The 22,429-nt window shown below is 43.0% G+C and overlaps 3 protein-coding genes and 1 long non-coding RNA gene across 5 annotated transcripts; 2 read left to right on the top strand and 2 right to left on the bottom strand.

Moving 5' to 3' along the window:
* Positions 1-287: 287 nt before the first annotated feature.
* On the bottom strand, positions 288-7,943 carry LOC117902265. The gene is made up of 6 exons (XM_034813525.1): positions 7,390-7,943; positions 3,698-3,829; positions 3,150-3,583; positions 3,021-3,093; positions 843-2,150; positions 288-768 (listed from the first exon to the last, which is right to left on the bottom strand). The coding sequence occupies exons 1-6, from the start codon at positions 7,798-7,800 to the stop codon at positions 637-639; spliced, it is 2,490 nt and encodes an 829-aa protein (XP_034669416.1). The 5' UTR covers positions 7,801-7,943; the 3' UTR covers positions 288-636.
* LOC117902272 lies at positions 288-19,941 on the bottom strand. Its single transcript, XR_004649386.1, has 3 exons — positions 19,926-19,941; positions 13,615-13,617; positions 288-625 (listed from the first exon to the last, which is right to left on the bottom strand). It is a non-coding gene; the product is annotated as an uncharacterized LOC117902272 (long non-coding RNA).
* On the top strand, positions 9,486-11,607 carry LOC117902267 (dynein intermediate chain 3, ciliary). Its single transcript, XM_034813526.1, has 2 exons — positions 9,486-11,084; positions 11,147-11,607. The coding sequence occupies exons 1-2, from the start codon at positions 9,549-9,551 to the stop codon at positions 11,471-11,473; spliced, it is 1,863 nt and encodes a 620-aa protein (XP_034669417.1). The 5' UTR covers positions 9,486-9,548; the 3' UTR covers positions 11,474-11,607.
* Positions 12,440-21,818, top strand: LOC117902270 (protein spitz). 2 transcript variants are annotated; one of them, XM_034813531.1, is made up of 3 exons: positions 12,440-12,537; positions 17,937-18,143; positions 20,774-21,818. In XM_034813531.1, exon 3 carries the CDS (start codon positions 21,039-21,041, stop codon positions 21,762-21,764), a length of 726 nt encoding a protein of 241 aa, XP_034669422.1. In that variant the 5' UTR covers positions 12,440-12,537; positions 17,937-18,143; positions 20,774-21,038; the 3' UTR covers positions 21,765-21,818. The 2 variants fall into 2 exon arrangements, with proteins under 2 accessions (XP_034669422.1, XP_034669421.1); XM_034813530.1 differs by lacking the exon at positions 12,440-12,537 and adding an exon at positions 17,079-17,224.
* The last annotated feature ends 611 nt before the right edge of the window (positions 21,819-22,429 follow it).

The raw sequence follows: 22,429 nt of genomic DNA, 5'->3' as shown, positions 1-22,429 counted from the left end.
AAGACAAACCCATTCAAAAAGTAAATTAAAATTTTAAAACGAAGAGGAACGTTTGTGAGACGCTTCGTACGCATCACAACTTTTATACCCGGTACTCAGTCAGTATATGTATATGTTTGTACATATGTACATACATACATATGTATGTAAATATAAAATAAATAATATAAAAAAAATAAACCTTATATTTCTTATTATTCCGACACAAAATACAATATACCCTATTTACTCTTCGAGTACCAGGAATAAAAAGAACCTACCCACGCACCTTATAATTATTTAAAAACTGTTTCAAAATATGTTATTTATTCACGATAAGTTGTTGTTTAATTGCATCTTCCGAGTTGCCACATCTCAGTGGCTAATATTAGTATTTGTATAAAAGAAACTATAAATATGGAACAAGCCCAATGGCGTCTATGCAATTAATGTGCTGCATGAAGCAGCCGAAGAAGCACTTGGAGTATTACTAGATATCTATGAACATGAATTTTAAACGAAACCAAACATGACAATGGATGGCGAGAATGATAATGGCAAATGTCTCGGAATGTGAAGAGCTCAATGAGAATTAAATTCGTTCAACTCTGATAAACATAACGTGTGGAAATCTAAACGAAGGCGTCTGTATGGCCCTCAATAATCATCGGGTTCATCGACAACATCGTCAAAGAATCGGGCAGCCTGTAACTGTTTGCGGATGGCGCCCACCTGTGTGAGGATTTTGGGCGAAGAGTTGGAAACGGTGAACTTTTGTACGGCGGGCACCTGCAGAATATATAAACAAGAAAATCTTTGAATTCCCAAACGAAACGATAACGAAAATATGAAGAAAGACATACCTCCCAACGCTTTTTGAGACTGTCAATGCTGCGTTGACCATTGCCGGGCAATGTGACGGCCGTTTCCTTGCGCGTCATTTTGGGCATTTCACGCAGCAGCGGCATCGAGAGATTGTGACCGGGAGCCTCCCTTAGCACTACATCACGTCTGGCCAAAGATTGAGGCGTCGTTTGAGTGCCACGATGACGGGACTCACTCTTGCTGCGGTGCAGCTGCAGCTGATCCTGTTTCCGCAGTTTCTTTTGCTGCTTGGAGGCCAGATCGCCGTAGTTCTGGAGATAGCGCGACAAGCGCTGGTCCGTTTGCCTACGCACACGCTCCATGGCCTGCTCGTCTGCGCTGTCGAGCTCAAGGCTGACGTTGGCACTCCCCGAGAATGTGGGCAGCTCCTCCACAAAGGATGGCTTGACGGGCGTCGGCTTGTACTCGGAGTGGAAAACAGAATTACGCGCAATGTTAATGGAGTAGGGAGGCGATGCGTCGGATTGCATGAGGTTGCTGGCAGTTAATTCCTTCGCGGCGTGCACTGCATAATTCAATTCCAGCACTCGAAATGCATTGTCCGAATGCGGCTCTCTGTCAGTGACATCAGTCGTCTCATTGACATGCGTGCGTTCCGTGTTGCGGCCACAGGCAACCTCCTCTAGGCAAAACGAACACAAATTGCGGCGACAGTTCATGCAGACATTGCGCTCGCGCTGGCACGCTCGACACACATCACTCTTGGCCAGGCACTGGCTGCACATCGCATACAGTCGCTCGCACTTATGGCACACCAGCGCATAGCTGCTCTCACAATTATGCTGTGGGTCGTCGTCGTCTGGATCCTCATCTCCCCCAATTCCATTTTCATTTCCATTGTGTTCCTCCGGCTGCTTTTCTTTGCTGTTTTCCGTCTGCTTCAGTTTCACTGCCAGCTTGCGCTGGCATCGCAGACAGCAGCTCTCGTAGCTCTTCAGCGGCTCGTCGCACAGCGGGCATATTTTCTCGCACAGATGGAAGCACTCTCGTTCGATCTTGGCCATTTGCGGCAGCTCAAAGTCCAGCTCAACGGCCGGCGGCAGCGGCTGGCCACGTCTGTATTCGTGGTGTGCAGAATTACTAAAATATTTATACACCTTATTGGCGGTTGCCTCGCTGCTTATGTTATTCGTGCTGTTGTGAATGTTCTTTTTACTCCGATGTGATCTGGGTGTGTCGGCCAGGTTGTTGTTGCTCTCCTTGACCAGCACCAGCTGTGCGTCCTGCTCCAGCTTGGCCAGCAACTGCTCTCGCATCAAGCGGTTATGTTCCGTGTCAATGCGAGCCTGGCAGCACAATAAGGGATATAACAATACAGAGCGGATTAGTCGAGCCAAAAAAATAATATCAATTAACGGCCAATAGACGCGATAATACGCTCGACTAACTCAAATCAAATGCTCCAATATCAATTACAATTCATTTAGGCTGTCGAGTCCCGTGGCCTTAGATCATAAATCTAATGGTAATACCAATCAAAGGCTATTAAATTTAATCGGATATATGCGGAAACGCCATCAGCTACTCGAAGTCTACGAACTATATTAATACATGCAAGGTTCCATATTCGGTTTGTTTTCCCTACCCAAACCCCAACCCAAAAAGGCATATTAATAGTTTTTGGCTCAATAAGTGAATGGCAGCCCATACACTAGAGAATGTTTGGCATAAACAGCCACTACAATTCGGGACACATTGGCATGATTTCTGCTAATCGAAAGAGTAGAAACAGATTTGAATAGCCCAAATATATCTGAACGCATCGCCGACCTAAACTTGCAGCGGGGTTTAATTTTGAAAGAACAAATGATTTGAATAATCACTCCTAAAATATCTGTTATCCTCAGTAAACAAATTTAACCAGCAAAATTGTACATAAACCGCTCATTTAATCAAATAAAACTAGTACTCATCGAAACCTCTGACTTTTTTGACCAAAACCCTTACTTCAGTAAAAGAAGTTCCCACTGCTGGAAAAGCTGATCAATAGATCATATGATAACCAACCCTGTGCTTTACAATCTACTCTTATCCCATAACCCAATTGTTTAACTTAACTTCAGCTTACAGCTGGAACTGTTCGCTTGGTCTCTTGATATTATTCTATTTAGTTTGCCCGAAAACAAAAAATATATACATTTAAATTCTGGTTTTACCTTTTCAACGCGCAATCGCTCCTTTTCCAATTGCTCCTCTAGCTGTATGGTTTTGAGCTGATTTTCCAGTCGCCTAAGCAGAAAAATACATTTAACACTTCTGGTACACAAAATCCATTCGAAACTTACCTGGTCAATGCCTCCTCCTGTCGACGCTCTTTCTCTCTGAGCAACTCTATGGAGCGGCGCTTCTCCTCAATCTGTAGCATAAGATCGCGCTGATAATCCTTTTTGCGGGCCGTCTCCAGCTCGGCACTACGCAGATTACGCTCCATAATCCCATCGCCCGTCACAATATTCGACAGCTCGACATGGCCCAGATCCTGTAGCAGCTTGTTACGTGTGGTGGTTGAACGGACTTTGGGCGGCACATAATTCGGGTTACTATTTACAATTAACTCTAAGTCAGTCTTGTCTGTGGTGCTGTGATTCGAGGTGCTGGTGCTGGACTGGCTGGACCGTGCCGTAATGGAAGCACCAGCAGGAGCTGCAACTGGAGGCGCTTGCGATGGCTTCCTCACTTGTCCCGGTCGCTGATTCTTTGTGACCGGCGGATGAAGCATCTGCAATTGGTTCAAAAATTAGGCGCCAGGTCGTAAATTTCAAACTGATTACCATAACAAGAAAGCATTCCACACATAATCGGAATCAGGCATATTTTCACGGCAATCTCTCACCTGGTGCTTGAGAAAGTTCTGCTGGTTCTCGCGCTGTCGCTCACGCAAATAAGTTTGCCGTTTCTGGTTTTCATTGTTAAAGCCGGGGAAATACGAATAAAATGTGTCCGTAACCCATTGCTCCATGTCATCCTGTGCGAGAAAGAAAGAGAAAACAAATGTAAGTGGGCGGCCTATATATGTATATTTATATTTATTATATCGTTCTTGTCGCGCGCTTTCTTTTCCTAATTTTCTACACTAACCACCAGCAAGAAGCTTGTATACATTTTCGTATGGGGCCGGTATGCCAGAACCAGCAAATAATTATTTCAGCTCCGTCTTCCCTCTTTCTGTTTCTTTTTTTGGGGTCAGCAGCACCTTCCTAGACTCGAGCAGGAGCCAGAGCTGCACTAGCAAACACTCCACAATGCCTACTGTTATTTTGCACATAATTTTTATGCCGTCAACGTCGAGAAATCGCGTGCGCCGATGGCATCAACAAAATTATATACAATCCGGACACCATAGTCAATGCGGCCAATGGATTCGAATGGAAAAATGCCCAGTAAAACTCAAGAGAGATGCTCAAATTGAATAAAGTCTTGATCAATAATTCGTGTACCCTTCAGTTGATTGTGTCCAACCGTTTATCATGACACATGTAAAAATATCAACTTAGATCCCTTATTCCCTGATGACAGCTCAGTCCCATATTCCCTCATAGGCGTTAACAAAAATAATCATAAACCAGACAAAGGGTTCTCGCTCGTAGCCCGACTGAAGGCGCTCTCCGTGCGCTGCTGAGAGCGTCTCAGTCAATGGGCACTTTATCATCCATTCCCAGCTGTTTCAGCCTGCTCTCTGGCTCTTCTAGGCTCCACTTCTACTTATTGGCTGCATGCAGCGCGCTTCACTCTCTATTAGCCACGATGATGGCCACTTAATTAAAGCTCCCTTTAACGTGTTCATCATTTGAGTGGTGCAGAGAGCAGAGCCGAGCATAATTAAGAGCCATTTGCAAATGCGAGGGATATGCAGAAGGAAGGCAGAAACACACATAATATAATCCTTTAATTTAGGTCAGGGAAACTATCAAAATGCAGACTGGGAAGTCCAACGGGGGGAACGGACTAGAGCTAGTTCGGGTCACGCAGTTCATCTTGGGTGGTGACACACTTTTGGTAAGTTTGGGGTTTATTCTGAGAAGCTGACTACTTTCAAATTATATTTTACGTGTAGATAATTAACAAATGCCCTAGAAATATCGATTTGAGACTCTCATAAGAACCTGTCACACATCGAAAGTACTCTCCAAAGTGCTCCCCAAAGTACTCCCTTGAAATGGGTTCAGTGTTTACTACGCCCATTCATTGGGTTCAGTTGCGTGTCGTCTCCAAATTGGGTTAACCAAGTGCCAAACGTCTGCCAGTTGGTGTACAAAAAGTGCGAAAACTAATGAAAATGCGTGTCGAAGCTGGAACTGGAATGGAATCATCTGTCGCCACGCGAAAGTTCAAGGACATGCGATTGAATTTAAATTGACTTTTGTCCCTATTTTAAGATTACAGAGAATGGTCTATTCGTGCCGGTGTGACCTCAAGTTATCCTACACTCGAAGGGTGGCTTAATTAAGCCCAGTATTTGTGTTGGCAACCTTGTCCAGGTCATGACTTTGGTTCACAATACATCAGAGTACATATATTGGTCGTTGCTAGAGCTGGGCTTCTCAGTTCAACCGCATTTATTTCAACTGTTTGTTCAACTGGTTCCTTCGTGCCAGCCACTGAGCTAACCCTTGGCTTTAATTGGTCAGTGTGAAATAAATGAACTTAATTAAAGGATTCTTTTGTAAATGGGTGAATTGCCAATGCCAATTAAATTAAATTTATCTAAAATAGAAGTAGAATTAATTATTTTTCAGTTCAGCCAAGTCATTCGATTGAGCTTCTTTCTAACGCCTAACGTTGTTCGGTTGTACCACCTCCAATATCCATTATCATTACCAATTAATGTGAGGCGCCATAAGGCGGAGCTGGCATTTGGGTGTGTACATGGATTTCCCATGTCCATGTCCACCTCAGCGAGGAAGTGAGTTGGCAGAACAAAAAGCCACTTCGGGCCACCGGGGCACTTTGTCAACAGTATTGCATGACTGGGCTCTCCTAATTTCGAATCAAAATTTAAATCACTTGCTCTAAGGGAAATAAAAGAGCAACCAAGGAAGTGGAGTGAGAATACTGTCCTGTACACTGGAATACCGAGTATTAAGACGGGAAGTAAACCCATCAAGTAAACCTTAGAATCCCATCTTTATATGGTCTTCGATAACTAGTGATACATCATAAAAAACTCCAGTTTATTTTTGATATTTAAATAGATAGATGTTAGATTCTAACCGTGATGACGGGTCATGCGATTTCTAATTTTTTACGTTTTATTTTACCGACCGTTCAATTTTTTTCATTGTTTGTTTTGCGTCACTTTGATTTTTGGGTTAACTCGTGGTGGCATGGCTAAATTAAGTCAATTAGAGGGCCCCATTCATTTCGATTTGGTTCCGTTCGTTGGTTTTGATTTGCCGGTAATCAGGGGCAAGCCTCACCTCGTATACGTATACCTCATTTATATAGGAAATATATACTATATGCAAATAACAATTTCAAGTTCAGGCCAAAACAGAAGCAAACGCAACAAACGAGCTTCAAATTACAACTGAGAGAGCTCGCGGTGCCAGTAAATTCATTAAACGAATGGCTCGTCCACGGCAGAGCCAAAATGGTAACTGGAGCACGGAACGGAACGGGGAGGCAGCAGCAGAGCGCCAACAACAATGAAGCATGCAACATTGATAGCGGAAGGAAACGAGGCCACGCCGAAAACGCAACAAAGCACGGCAAAGACCAAAGAACTAAATGCTGAATAATTAAAATGACCAACTACTAATTTCGCCATACTCACTTGGCCAGAGCCTGCAGGCCAGCCCCCTAAGCTCAAAGGTTAGGCAGGATGCGGACCTGGACAGGCAACGACCCAACGCCCATAAGCCAATAAATAATGCACACATGTGGATATTAAAAAGTGAAAAGGTGGAAAGCTGGCAGTAAACAAGAATTCCACCAAAGCGCTAACACTATCAACAAACTGACAGCAATGGGTACGTTTTAAAAAATTATACACAAATGAAAATGGCTTTGTGTGCAAATAAACTACACGTGACACGATCTTTCTCAAACTGAACTTACTTAATTATTCCCAGGTGCATGATAAATGTATTCTAATGAAATATACTACCTAAAAACACGTGCATCTCATAAGCTGAGCTTGAACCCCGTTTTATGAGCATTAGAACCGCGTGCATTTACAGTTGGGGTGTGCAGTGTTCGTCAACTCCAAACAGACGGACATGCGGAGCCGCTCTTAGAAGACTCACCAAGGTGAACAGAAAAGTCAAGCAGAGGCTGGAACACTTTGAAATCTAATATGCAACTGATACTCGGTCTGAGGATTACGAGAGATATTTGTGGCAGAGCTTCGGTTTTCAGATAACTTCAAGTGGCTCAACGAGGCGTAGAGAAACGAATTTCGCACATTTATGGCAATCTCGCAGTTAATTGGCGATGCGCCAGTGAAGCGAAACACACATTCTGGAGCATGTCGTGCCCACGTCAATATGTAGCCCCAATTGTGGCCTCCACTCATTCCGTACTCACCGTGCGCCGAATTGGCAAGCGATTCTCACTTAGCGGTCGCCCGCTTTCCAAATTGCGTCGCGACGACACATCGGGCGATTTGTATTGCCGGGCGCTTCCGACAAGCAGCTGACGCTGGTTTGCGAATTCCTTGGTCGATTTGGTTGGGCTGGCATTTCCCTCGGACTCCCCGTCGGGCCCACCCAGGTGGCTCAAGTCCAAGTGAAGTTCTTCGCTTAAGTTTTGGTTGACGGTTGCTAGGGAAGACGACTCCGAAAGGAGTTCATTGGACTCCTTGGCCCTGCGCTGACATTGCATTGGCATGTAGTCGCTGTTTTGCATTAGCAGGGCGGCGGGGCATGCCGTGGAAAGACGCTCCCGATCCTTTTGCAGTTGCTTGCGCTCCAATGAGAGAAACTGTTGCAGGTCCATGTCTCCACGCTCTTTAGTTCTTTAAGCAATTGTAACTTGCAAAACAAACACACAGCATATTGTAATTGGCTACAGTTTTGTTGTTTTCATAGTAAAATTAAATTAAATGCGCCATTTGGGCAACTGTGTGACCGCGGGTTTCTCTATCAAAAACACCGCCTGGCCTCGGAAATATACCAAAATATACCTACTAATTTCCAAGAATACCAATAATATCCCGAGCATAGCGAATATATAAATCGTTCTAAGTCCGTGTTCAGAAATCATATTGCTAGATTCTCATATTCTATTGAATATTATTAACAAAGCCTAGTACTCAGATCGAAAAACACGCTTGCTAGCAAAATGTGCAATATATTTTGCTAGCAGCAGAATGTGACGACAGGCAGCTGAGTTGTTTTGCTTACCTTTTTGAAAATGTGTGAAAATTGAATAAAAGTTTAATAAAGCAATGAATGCAAAATGGATAAATGCAGTAGATTGCTTTTAGTGGGATTGGCGGATCTTGCATGACCGGAGGTGGAGGACAATCAACGAAATAAGCGCCGACAACTTTGAAAGAACATGAAAGATACTAGGACGGTCGTTTGTTTATACAGTATTATAAATCATATAAATATGTTTACATTTATGGAAACCCATGAAACGATACCCTTTGCATATTCCGCAGTATGAAAATATGTCAGAGAATTTGCATATGGCTGGGAATAACATCTGCAGACTTCTTTGATTGGTGGAGCAGCAAGGCCGTGCCAAGGAATATTTGCGCCCGTTGCAATGTTGTAAAACGGCGCCTACAAGCACCCTTCCTATTTAACATTGGATAGTTTCGAGCCCGGATGTTCGACACGACCCTGTGGAGCAGTACTTGGTCACAAAAGGAAAGCAACTTAAAGCATTTTGTTAACAGCCCAGCCCGGTCTGTGTCTTGGCAACATGAAGATACTGGCGTTCAAATAAGTTAAACAAATTTAAAATGCAAATAAATTCAATATAATCTCATTAATCTATAATAATTGTTTCCTTTTTTTGGCGTTTGATGGCCTTAAGCTCGTTTAGAAGCACGGTGGTCATTTATCTTTCAACTTCAGCGGCATTGTTTTCTCCATTTGAGACTTTACTCACTGTTTGCTAGGTACCCTATCGGAATATAAAACAAAGATACACAAGATACTATCGGCTGACTTTCTAGATTTAATCTGCCTGTTTTTTTGTCGATCTGATCTTCCACTAAACAAATAGTATTATACTTTAGTGGTACTGCCTGGCGTATAGTCGCTAGAAAGTAACTTGTGCGCGCAAAATTTTTATCGGTTCCATACGAATATCATCCCTGATTTTTCTAGCGGCCCCTTTTTTTCGAACTGAGTACTAGGCTCAAGCTAAGACCCCCTGCCCTGAACATGTTATTTTATCCGATTGATGAATGTTTTCTAAAATGGTGGATAACTTTCAGGTATCTTTTTTAATTGATTGCACACAAAATTGCCTTTCAAAAAAAAAGGGTAAATCACAAAGTGCAAAATATAACGAAATACACCTGTTACTTCTTCACAATTGGCTTGTTATTTTACCAACGCTTTCCAGCACTCAAACAGCTGCTTGGCTCCAAACTTCAATTCAAATGTCCAACTAGAACAATTCAAATCACTTTCGATCAGATCAGTGCGCGTGCCGGTTTGTTGTGAATGGAAAAGAGAAATATATTTTGTAAAGTACAACAGCTGAAGCTGTAAAACGAACCAACCATGATGGGAAATCAGTATATATTTTCGCGGGAGCGTGGACGCTTCGGTCGGCAATGCCTGTTCTCAGACCGTAACGAGCTACTCCTGAGCGTGCACCCAAATGGACGGCTCCGCCTGAAGTACATCCTGCGCAACCCGTGCGACATGACGACACAGTTGAGCAAGCAGATGGCCCTGAGCACCGCGTTGACAGAGAACGTATCACTGGACCATCATGGGATGTACCACTACGAGGGCGGATGGAACGTGAAGGAGGTGAATATACTGGACGAGGAGTCCACGATGCGCTACCGCAAGAAGGTGGAGCGCGACGACTCGTGGGGCGTCGAGGTGGGGCAACTGCTGCGGGATTGCATGAAAATGAGCTCACAAAACAATGCCATCAACATTTACCAAGACTACTTCGCTGACCTGGACGAGGAGCTGTGCAGTGGCATTAAAATGAAGATCACGGCCCGGGGCATTAACATCTTCCACGACTTGTGGTTTCCACCCCGATACCTGGCCATGTGCGAGTGGATGCCCAACAATGACAAGCAGTTTCTGGCCACATTTAATAACCGCAGGCGCCTATTGAATCCGAACCAGAAAGCAGTTACTCAGTTTCCTGACTTGGGCAACGAGAACGCCTTGTATCTGTGGGATATCAAAGATCCTACGCGACCGATCGCCTACTTTGACTCCGACGAGATGGTTTCGCTGGCCAAGCTGTGCCCCAAGGACGAACACTTTATGGTCGGAGGCCTGAGCTCGGGCAAGGTTTGCCTCTGGAGTGTCCCGGAGTTCGGCCAGGCCAAGCAGATGTGCCCGCTGGAGGCGGCTCACAGGGAGGTAACCTCGGCACTGTGCTGGGTGCACTCCAAGTCCAACACGGAGTTCTACTCGGGCTCGCTGGATGGCTCCATCAAGTACTGGGATACGCGCGACATGATGATGTCCATGCAAGATCTGCTGCTCGAGCCGGACCCCAAGGATGTCCAGAAGCGCGCCGATTCGCACGGTGTGACTGTCTTGGAGTTTGAGTACACCATTCCAGTGCGCTACGTCATGGGCAGCGACATGGGATGCGTGTTTGTGGGCAATCGCAAAGCAGTGACTCCGTCCGAGACAATCCTCGGCCACTTTCAGCTCTTTGCCGGCCCCATTCGCAGCATTGTGCGCAATCCGTTCTTCGTGAAGAACTTCCTGCTCGTGGCCGACTGGCGGTGGCGCATCTGGTCCGAGGAGGTCAAGAACTGCCCCAGCACGCTGTACTTTAAGAAGCGGAATCAGCTGACCTGCGGCGCCTGGAGCACGGGCCGCTGCTCCCTGTTCGTTACCTGCGACGACAAGGGCACGCTGGATTTTTGGGATTTGCTGATGAGCCATCGCACACCCATTCTGTCGGTGAAGTTCAAGCAGAGAATTACACACGTGGCATTCCGCCCTGATGGCCTTCTGCTTACCGTGAGCCTGGCTGGCGGTGACACAATGATGCTCCTTCTCGAGGATGCCATGAGGTCAGCTACCGGAAAGGAAAAGGCTCTCATGGCGGCGGTAAACTATGCTAAAACTTTCGCCACACTCTAACGATTCTCATTCTGGTTGTCTGTCCACAGCTTTTCGAGCGGGAGATCTCACGCGGCAAGCTGCTGGAGCAGCGCGAGGAGGAAATGAAACTGAAAGAGCGTACCACCAAAATGTTGCAGAAGGAGCTTCGCACCAATGAGAAACCCCCCAAGCCCTTTCTTCAGTTTGATATCAATAGTCCAGAGGAATTCGTCAGGCTCATCGAGGAGGATCAGGAGTTTAGCAAATCCCTGCTAGACTTCAACGAAGCAATGGAACTCATCGCTAAAAAGCGCTCCAAACGAGTTTTTCCCATTGAGCGCACTGTCTTTGAGCAGGAACCGGACTCTGAAGACCCCGACACAACCGCTAAATAATCACTCAATTTATCCGCGTAGAAGTAGACACAGCATCGTTCGTTTGGGTTTCGTTTTAACTTTGTGGATTTCTTTTTTCTTTTTCAAATGCCAATGTACCCGCCAAATTTCCGACTATCGCATAACAATACCGATACTTTTGTGCTTGTCCTAATTGTATCACCCTTTGTTTGCGGTTGTTACATTAAAGATTCACCTAAAATCAATATATTCGTAATATGAAATATAAAATGATGTTTTACCCCTAATAGCTTTAATTCTGAATATTGTATAGGTCTCGCTCGGTGCCGCCTTCCAGAATCCGTGAAATTTACAATTCAAGGGCAAATTAACGAACATAGGGTATCAACACTTCCATACGCAGATAATATTTTCCTTTATCGCATTTTTTGCACTAGAAACGAGCCCTGCATTTTGAACAACGCCGTTCAAATCGACCTTTTAGCAACTTGACATGCAAGCTTTTTAGACCTTTTCATTAAAAAATCATATACAAGAGAGCCCCTAAAATAAGCCGCCATTGTGGAAGCTATGTTCGCTAAAAGTTATATCTAGCTAGTGAATCTACTTTCATAAAGTAGACAAAGCAAAACGGCTTTCTGAGCAGTGTAACCGTACGGAATGCGGCTTTCACCTCTGGTCACACTCTGTTGCTTGCAAAATTTATTGCACTGTTTGCCAGCAGTGTTTTCGGATCTGAGTACTAGGCTAAATTTGGAAACATTCCAAAAAGAGGAAGTCATCAAAATTAGCCAATCTTGTGTAGAATTGATTGATAAATTGGATACAGCTGTAGATTTATCCCTGAGAATCCTAACTTGCTGGTAATACGTTAAAGGGCAATCAAATAGAACATCAGAATCGAGGAAAATTAGTTAAGATTTACGGTAAATTTCGGTATATTTTTAAAATGAGACGGTATATTTGGTTTATTTTTGGGGGTTGTGCGGTATATTCTATCGATAATTCCGCGGTCATTATGATAATAGAACCGCGGTCACACTTGCAACACAAAATTTAACTAATAAAACGACAAAAGTGCATTAAAAGAGGCCAAAAACAAAGTAAGTGTAACATTTGTGTAAAATAGTTAACATTATTAATATTCCACTACAGAAAGCAGTTAGAAGAGACGCGTGTTTGTGTGTGAGAAAATTTAATTGCGTGCCAGAGTTTCTGCATTCTGGTGTGTGTGAGCGTGTGAGTGTTTTGTATGCAAAAAGCAAAAATAAGCCAGTTGTACGTGCATAATCTGTGTTTGTATGCGTGTGGCCACCGTAAATTCATTACGCTATCTCATTTACATCAACATTAACATTAACATGCTTGAATACAGTTGTGCCCTGCGCCGACATTTTTGTTTATTTGAATGCAGATACTTTTGCAGGACTAGCTGTAGAACTTGCCTTGGTTCTGCATGAATGATACTACAGATAATACAATGCACTAAATTGTACTGCTGCAACTATTTTGTATTTTTCGGACATATTTTTATTTGTTAATTGTAGCGAAAAAAGTAAACAAATTGTCTACACATCGTTGGCAATGCGCATGTCGTGTAGACTTTCTCTCATGCATACGCTCGAGTGTGTGTTCGTATCTGTGTTAGTTAAAACCGAAAACAACAAAATTTCATTCATTGCTCGCTTCTGAGAAAAAATTACACACGATGCGGACGCCGTCGCCATCTGCAATAGCTTCACTGTGTGTGTGTTTAGTTTGCATGCATGTGTAATATGTATGTATGAATGTACATAGGTACATACATACATTGTGCAACATGTTTATAGTTTCAGCAGACAGCTGCCGCCTTTGCCTGGCAGGGCGCGGTTGCCACCTATCTTGATGTTTTTGAATCAGGTGCATAAGACTCCACACACATCTCGTAACTTGAACATTTCCCTATTAGGTTGGGTCCCGTCCTCCGGGTCCGTGTCCATCTTTAACTGCCAAGCCACATTCCAGAGTTCAACATTCTGTTCTTGCCGTTTGATTGCCGTCATTGGCCGCGTTTTTTTCACAAATTCCTCGCGCTGAGCCGTCTTCAGAACACACATACATACATACATAGACATCGCACACTTGCTTTAGTATACTATTGATTTCAATCAACTTTGTATACGCTCTTCGCTCTCAATCACCATCTTCATCTCTTTCTCTTTTGCTCTGGCTTCGTTTGTTGTCTCTCGTGTGCCCATTTATCAATTAAGTACCACGTCCGTTTGTCGGCTCATCACCAATTTATACATACATATGTACATACATAGTACATGTCTGAACATACATACTCTTACAAATAGAAATACATATGTGTTGACGGGTACATGTTCATGTGCATGCGCGTCTGTGTTTGTAAATTCCATTTCCTGTTTATAATGCTGTGGCACACCCGCTGTCGCCTTTCTCTGGTTTCTGTCGGTCCGCCATCAACCCTCCTTTGGAAGCCTCGCAATACGCATGGCGTCTTCTTCTTGCTTTGCCACTTCAACAAACAGACTTGTCTGTCTTGTCGGCAGCCGCTCAGACGCTGCACAGTGGGCAACAGAAGCTACAAATTTATAAAAATCTTAAGTAAGGTCATATTTCAGATTGCACTACTTAAAAAGTTAATTTTTTATTTACGCTTCGAACCAAACTTAAACTTCTTATCGATTTGAGATTTCATTCATTTTAAAAGATTTAAAAAAAGTTGTATATTGCAATCCATTTTTCAGAGGTAGCGTAATTTTTTGTACATCATTTTTGTTTATATCTCAAAAAAACTTTATATAATTTAGATCTAAAATAAGAACACAATTTACAAATTTGCTGAAAAGAACTATCGAAACCACCATATCCTACGAATTGCAGTTTCCTTGAAATTTCATTCTCCTCACCCACTGTGCCATTGGGCCTCTGACCGCTGTTTAGGAACCAAGTGGAATCGGAACACCCAAATGCGACGCTCCGCTCTCATTCCCAGCCTGATCCGGCTGTCACAGTTGTTGTTGTTGTTGTCGGTAGCAGCGGCGGTGTGCTGAGTAGTACAGTACGTGCCACTTCCTTTACATTCAGAAAAATAAAAATCGCTTGCACATAGACACATAAGCGTGCATAAAGAGACGGGTCAGACAGACCGCCAGTTTATGCTGTATTGCTAACAGAGAGCATGAGCAAGGGAACGGTGTGCTTGGCGTCTGCGCCGAGTGTGTTGCGTTGTTTTTTTATGCTCGTCGTTTTTTTGTATTGTTCTTGTACAGTTGCAAAGACACTCTCTCAGCACCATACACACAAACACACACGCGGGCCACACTCAAAACAGTGAAAACGAGTTTGATGTCTCGGTCGATATGGCAACACTGATTGTTCCCCTCCTTGAGACCAGCTCCCCATCTCACCCCTTCATTCACTTGCTTATTAGAAGAAAAATGCCTCTGCGCGTTTAATTCGGTGTTGTTGTTTTTACGTAAGAAGGCCGTCGAACTCAGCATAGAAAAGAGGTAGTGATAGAGAGGGAGTGACAGCGATGAACAGATAGAGAGAGAGCCTGCATGCAAATAAAACGAATATGGGAACGCACGTTTAGGTGTATGAGTGTGAAATAGTGAGAGAGAGAAAAAGAGAGGGAGAGTGTGCACGTGTGTGTGTCTAATGATTACCGTTACAATTTGCATGTTGTCTAGTCAGACGTCTCGCGACCCAGACTAGACGACCCAGCAGCAGCAATTGGAAAATATTCTTAACCTGACCTTTTCTCATCCCAGCCTAGCCATTAGCTGAACCTACATACGTTTTTATGTGTATGCGTGTACATTAAAGAAGCCGACAAATGTGCATACATACACATAATTATTTTATTGATTTTTAGTACATAAATATTTATGTACATACATGTACATGCATACGTAGAATCTGCAACTAAGAACTTGCACTCGTATACGAAAATATGTGTATGTATGTATTTATATGCGTTGTGAATGTTTGTTTGTATGGATTTTCTTGCATTCTCTGGTTCAATGTACTAACCGCACACAACAAGTGCAACAATTGTAACATCAACACCATACAAAAGGGAGAAACAAGAAATAAATATAGTCTGCATTCCGACTACAAAATACCCGTTACGTTTTACATTTCATAATCTGCGGAAGATAAGGTTCATTATTCTGGATGCAGATTTAAGATATCACAGGACTTTTCGTTATAACTGAATGTAGTTGGCAGTTGCACAAATACAATACATCCTGCAAGGTACAGGGTATTAAAATACGAAGAAGCAGAACTTGTAGGGAAATGCAAGTGCAAAAGCGTAGCATCAAAGTTGGATACATAATGAGGGCAGGTCCTATGGCAATCTATGTATTAACATCGTCATCTCTTGTACAGTTGATCTTGGGCGATGTGTGGTGTTTTGTATCTTGTATTGCTGCACCAGCAGAATATATGTAGCCTTGGGATTCTCATAGAACATGTTTTGTACTCTTCTTTTCCGCTTCACAGAGTAAAGATATTACCAGAGGATGGTTTATCTGAATTTGTTGAGGTATTAAGACTGAGAATTTGCATACCCTTATTTTCCAGGATAAAGAAGGTATCAAGATTCGCTCAGTTAAACAGATCCCGCTTCCCAGCAAATTATGGAAACAGTATGATATCTGCCAACAAAGAGACCCAGACAACATCCGTAAGCTGTAACCCAGAAAACATTGTGTCAGGTTGGCGTTTTCCTCTTCGACACTTCGTTGTTGTATTGTATGTGACGTCAATTGGCTTAGGAATGGTGTCGGCGGCCCACTTACGGGCAACCGGCCCGGCTGCAAATCGAAGTGAACTCCCAGCCCCGTCTGTTCGACTACCGGAAACGTGTAGTTGTAGTGCAGTACATTTGTATGTAATGTATATAGTATGAATGTATATGATTACAATTGCTACAATGTTATGGGCGTTATTAAGCGAAAAATCAAAATTAGGTATCTTCGGTTGGGCAGTCTGGCAACGCTTTGTCCCGCGGCCATCCTTTTTGGTTTGGCTTTTTGGCGCGCATCAAACGAACTACATGGGAAGGGTGGGGGAGAGGAGAGAAATTTACTAAGGAATGTTGTTTACGTGCGCGCCTGCGCACGAACTGAATCAACCAGAATCCCTAGTTCCGTGAATTCGGCAGCAAGCACAGGATGGGGGGCAAGTCTGAAGTTGTCTACGTTGCTTCATCCTGTTCGTCCCGTTTGGCCGGCTACCTGCCTGGCTGGCACCCGCCTCTCTGCTGTCCCGTCCTACCTTCGCTTCTTACCACCGCCCTGCGTCACTTCTTGTTTGTGTGCCTTTTTGCTCCACCAAACTCGTTCGGCGGCGGCAGTGGCGGCGTGTCAATAACATGTTGATCCTACATCGTGTCGTGCAAAATCTTGTGGCAACACCAAAACAAAAACAAAACTGCGAAACAAGCTCGAAAGCCGAGCGCCGCATTGTTGTTATTTATGCCGCTTCAGCCTCATTTTCCGTTTCACAGCGAGAGGGAGAGAGACAGTCCAGAAGAGAGAGCAGCCAGAAAACAAGACTAGAGGTATACGGACGCCTCTCATTGCAGAGGTCTGGCCACTCCGCAGCTCTTTTGTGCAGCTCTTCTTTGCGTCGACGGCGACTGAGTTGTCTCTCGGTTTTTTCGCGGTGCGGTTGTGTTTTGAGCTGCTGCGGCGGCAGCGTACGTTTTTCGACGTTTTGCCAGGCCGACTTCGAATTTTGTTGAAACAATTGGTCATGTGTCAGATAAAAGTAATGTTTCTTTGCTGTGATTGTGAAAATTGTCTAAAATTATACACTTTTCTATATTCCAAAGTGGTCAACGCCCTCACGCGCTCTTTTCTCCCTTCCCTCATCCTCTCTTTGTGTGCCAGAGTAGCCTTTTATGGCTGTGTGAGTGAGTTTGTGTGAAATGTATGCTTACATTGAATAGTGCACCGGATTAGAATATATTTTAATACGCTTTTCTCATTTTGATGTGGATGTAGCCCGCGCCCCGTTTCTGGCTTGTGCAAAATTCTTGGAATTCTTGACAACATTCCCGCGCGCACTCACACATACACACACAACAAATACACGCTCAGACGCAGTGAACAAAATTCATATACTCATCCCCCCGTGAACGCTGTTGCCAGAGAGAGCGAGAGCGGGTGCGTCTGTTCCTGTGTGCGGCCATCAACACACATACAGGCACATGCACTTGAACTCTCGTGAACACACACCTCAATTTGTTGGCGTCTCTTCTGTTGCCTCTCGCTCTCTCTTCAGCATAAAACTGGCAAGACTTGTTTTTTGCGCAAAATACAAAAACCGGTAAATTTTTGAAATTGCACAGTGAGAATAGTGAGAAGGAGAGAAAGATAAAGAGAGAGAGAGAGACTTGAAGAGAGCGTTGGTTGGGATTTGTTCTTGTTCTGGAATTTCGCTTAAACCATATTTTTCACACACTTTGCTTTTCTTACAGTTTTCTAAACACACACGCACACACACAAGCGCCAAAAGAAGAGCCAACGAACTCGTGCAGCGACGCCCAAGAATGGAGAAGAGCAAGGCAACATGAAAATTGCGGCAACAACGAACACTGAAAATAAGTAGAGAAGAAGAAAAGACGCCGTGCCGATGCCGCAGTCACAGCATACAACAGTATTTTATTAGCGAGTGTTGTTGTCATGTATGTATGCACGCCGTTTTGTTGCCTTCTAGTATTTCATGTTGTTGATATTATTATTATTGTGGTGCATGTATTGCTATTGTACTTTTTGGTTGCACGCATTTGTCATTTAACCGAAGGTATTTTCAGTTTTGCGAGATTATTGTAGCAATGAAAACGATCATCGAGCTTGTTTTGGTTGTTTTGTGATAGAAACAGAATCAAAATGAAATGACGCACCGCCGCTGATCTTGACCTACACGCTCACAAGTTCAGCGCAATTTATATGGTTATTCAACCTGCCTTCCGCGCATATGTATTTCTGCCGACTTCCTCTCGCATACATACATACATACATATGTATATGTACATGTATGTGCTCAAACACATTCGTATAATTTTTATAACGGAAATTTTAATATGCTAGATGTCTGCTGGGTGAGAAGAGAGTCCATAAATTCTGCGAATGTTAACTGTGAAAACAAACACACACACATGCATATGCATATGCATCTCGCATTTCTCGATTGTAATTAATGTATTTTTGCGACGCGGTTGCACGTTGATCCTCCCTTCCTCCTTATCACGAGAAATTATAAAGAATTTTGGCGACAAATTGCTACAGACTGGCGCCAAAAATTTATTGACCGTTTATATTTTTTCTGATTCCTTGCACTCGTAAAGTTCAAGGGGCACATTTGAAGATGTATGAAAGAGGAACAAATTATACACTCTCCGCCACTTGAATATGACTTACATTAGAAAATTGTTCTATCACCAATTGCCCATAAACCAAACACGTTGGAGACTTAATTTCTTTTTTAAATTAAAGCATATTGTAAGATTTTAATTTTACCAGAATGTTTACTGCAAATTTCTACAACAAACTAAATACTTCCCGAGAATTTGTATAACTTTTTATCTCACCGTTGCTGTTTTCAAAACATTTTTCTTGTCAATGTCTGTGATTGCTTCTATGGCTTACGTATTACTGTTGAAATGTCGAAAATTTGCTTAACTTACAATTTTGTACCTTCTGCCGCGTGCCATTCATGTCAATTCATATTTGTGTATTATCACCAACCTACCTCATCATCATCATCATCATCATTATCATCACAATGATGTTGTTGTAGTCGCATTTATTGTTGTTTTTTTGTATATTTAGTTTTTATGCCGCGGCGGCAAAAAAGAAAAGTACAAGTCAAAGCCAGTCTGTGGCCGTGAGAACATGAGAAAAGACAATCGTAATGTGAATCTCAGTCAAGCAACATCAGCAAGGGCGCTCTGGCTCTCCAAAGGCAACATCAAACATTATCGAGTCATAGGAGAAGTCTAGCAGTGTCTCGAAGCCAAAGGAGAATTGTGTCATTCTTCAAAGTGGTTGTGAAATGTTTGCCTTTTTATGCCTATTCATATCACAGCCAGCTTTGAGGAGCGACACGATGCTCAAGACAAAATAAATAAATCGACGTCAATCAATAAGCGATGAAAATTCAAATGAAAACAGTGCTTATTGTAACGTTTTCTGCAAGTGTTTATTTAGTTTATATCATTACAAATACATCAGCATTAATCTAAATTGAAAAAATTCGAAAAATCCGCAGTCAATGATCCTGAATCCTATCTACAATCTATTGGCACATTCATGCTGGGCTCACAAAGTGGTTGTGAAATGCATTTTGCTTTGCCCGCATATCACAGCCAGCTTTGATGAGCTCGGCGTAATGTATCGTACATCAATCATAATACGTATGTATCCACACCACCCCCCCTCCACATGCAGCACACCCCGACACGCACTTGCATCTCTATATGGATTCGATTATAAAGAGGGCTTCTTTTCCTTCCCTTTCCATTTTATATTTTGCAAACAATAAAATAATCATATTCTCTTCTTCACGAAAATCAAAACACTTGGCATGCGTTTGAACCAATTTTTAGAGTATCTACTTATTCCTTCGAAAACATGTATTTGGCCCACGAAATGCGCCGAAATGAATAGAAGTGATTGGATTGATTGGCTGTTGAAACTCTCTCCAGGATAGTAATGCGGATTATGACCCAACAAAGTCCGTATTTCGGGGGAGCGGAGCTGATGTGAAATTGGTTCGAACGCCGCAAGCAAAAAACACAATCGAGTGCAAATATTACAAACATCACATGTTTTAATTTACATTTAAAAAACTACATTTTGAATATTTTGACCATTGAAATGAACAAAAATGATGCCACATCTATTATGATGTTGCTTATCTAAGCCTCATCAAGTGGTTGTGATATGGATACCCAACGCATATCACAGCCAGCTTTGATGAGCTAGGATAATCAACGGGAAACAACGTAAATTGAATTTGAAAACGAGTAAAAAAAAATATGCAAAAAGTGAAATTGGTCGTGTTCTCATCGAGTGACAAAAATACCCTTCAAAAATTCAGGAACTGTTACAAAATTAGACGATTCATAGCTGCTGAGCAGTTTTTGATTAGATTGTCGATACCTACATATAGTCATACTTCTGATTTAATGCAGTTTTAATTTTCTTTTTGTTTTAGTCGAGTACCAAATGCTACATATAGAGCTACAATATATTTTGATCAAAGCGTAACGGGCTCTTTTTTTTACTAATGCCAATTTCGTCTTTCCCGCAGATACACATGCGCCCAATAAACTGAACGTTCATGTTCATCCTGCAGGATATGTAAAAAACACACCAAAACACACAACTCAAAAGAGCCCTCTGACGACGCCCTACAGCGGAGAATACAAATTTTAATTTATTTTGTGATAGTTTCTAGTTTACTTATAAGCTTTAAAGAAACCAAACAACGATTGCAAGCCAAAAAGAAAACCAATATCGAAATATCCAAAAATCTCGAAACGAAACGAATCAAACACAAGCTACAAATTGTAATAATGCATTCCACAAGCACAACGAACTACAATATGGCAAGACGTCAGTATCTGGCCTTGCTGTTGATCGGCTGCATGGCATATCCGGCCTTCATTGAGGCCTGCTCCAGCCGCACGGTGCCCAAGCCACGTCCTTCCATATCGTCATCCATGTCGGGAACCGCATTGCCGCCCACTCAGCCCCCAGCAACCACAACGACTGTGCGCACCACAACAACGACGCCCAGGCCCAACATAACATTCCCCACGTACAAGTGTCCAGAGACATTTGATGCCTGGTACTGCCTGAACGATGCCCATTGCTTTGCCGTAAAGATCGGCGATCTTCCTGTATACAGCTGCGAGTGCGCCATCGGATTCATGGGTCAACGGTGCGAGTACAAGGAAATCGACGGATCCTATCTGCCCAAGCGGCCTCGTCCCATGCTCGAGAAGGCGAGCATTGCCAGTGGTGCGATGTGTGCACTGGTCTTTATGCTATTCGTTTGCCTCGCATTCTACCTCCGATTCGAACAGCGCGCTGCCAAGAAGGCCTACGAGCTGGAACAGGAGGAGGAGGAGTATAATGAGTACGATCAATGTGATGATCAGAATAAATGCGAGTGCTGCCGCAATCGATGCTGTGCTGCCGGCGACGAGCCTCTTGTCCAGGAACGCAAGTTGCCCTATCACATGCGGCTGGAGCATGCCCTAATGTCGTTTGCCGTACGTCGCACCACAAAACTGTGAATGAATTGGACACCACGGACATTGACACGGACACGAATATGCCTTGGGTAACAGGAAAACTGTTCCATTCAACGAATTTTAAATGTGCTTTAGTCGGCGGAGGTCCTACTATTCCTATTTACTAAATGTTAATTGTAAACTTCTGTCCACATGCTGTCTGTCCACACACAGTCCACAGTGACTAAGATCCTGTTTACTATAGAAGAGAATTCCACACTCTCGTTCCAGACATACTACAGAGCATACTGGAGCAAGGCTTTGTATTATCAAATCGAATGTATTTTTATACCTTATGCTAGCTATTTATTTTATCCTGATATACGTACGTATCACAAACAAGCAAAACACTATGAGAATCACGCGCCAAGTATTATTTATTTCGAGGAAGAAATTTATACACAATTATTTTGAGCAAATTCTGAATAAACATAATATGCTGCACGATGCAAATATAAACATTTAATCTGTTGTCTTTTTAGTACCTACTTTTAAGTACCATTTAGTCGTTAGTACTGCGATACTAGCTCTACCGCTTTGTTCTGTAGTTGTCTTTATTGTCAAACTTGGCTAAAATATTAGATTAGTATGTAGTACTACTATACTACTATACCCTACTATATACTTTATAGTGCTGGAGATTCCGCTTTTTCAGCAAGATTAGATAG

This window comes from Drosophila subobscura, chromosome U (genome assembly GCF_008121235.1).
Source record: "Drosophila subobscura isolate 14011-0131.10 chromosome U, UCBerk_Dsub_1.0, whole genome shotgun sequence".
NCBI lineage: Eukaryota > Metazoa > Arthropoda > Insecta > Diptera > Drosophilidae > Drosophila > Drosophila subobscura.
Note: the sequence above shows the minus strand (reverse complement) of the source record. Positions and strands in the feature narration are given on the sequence as shown.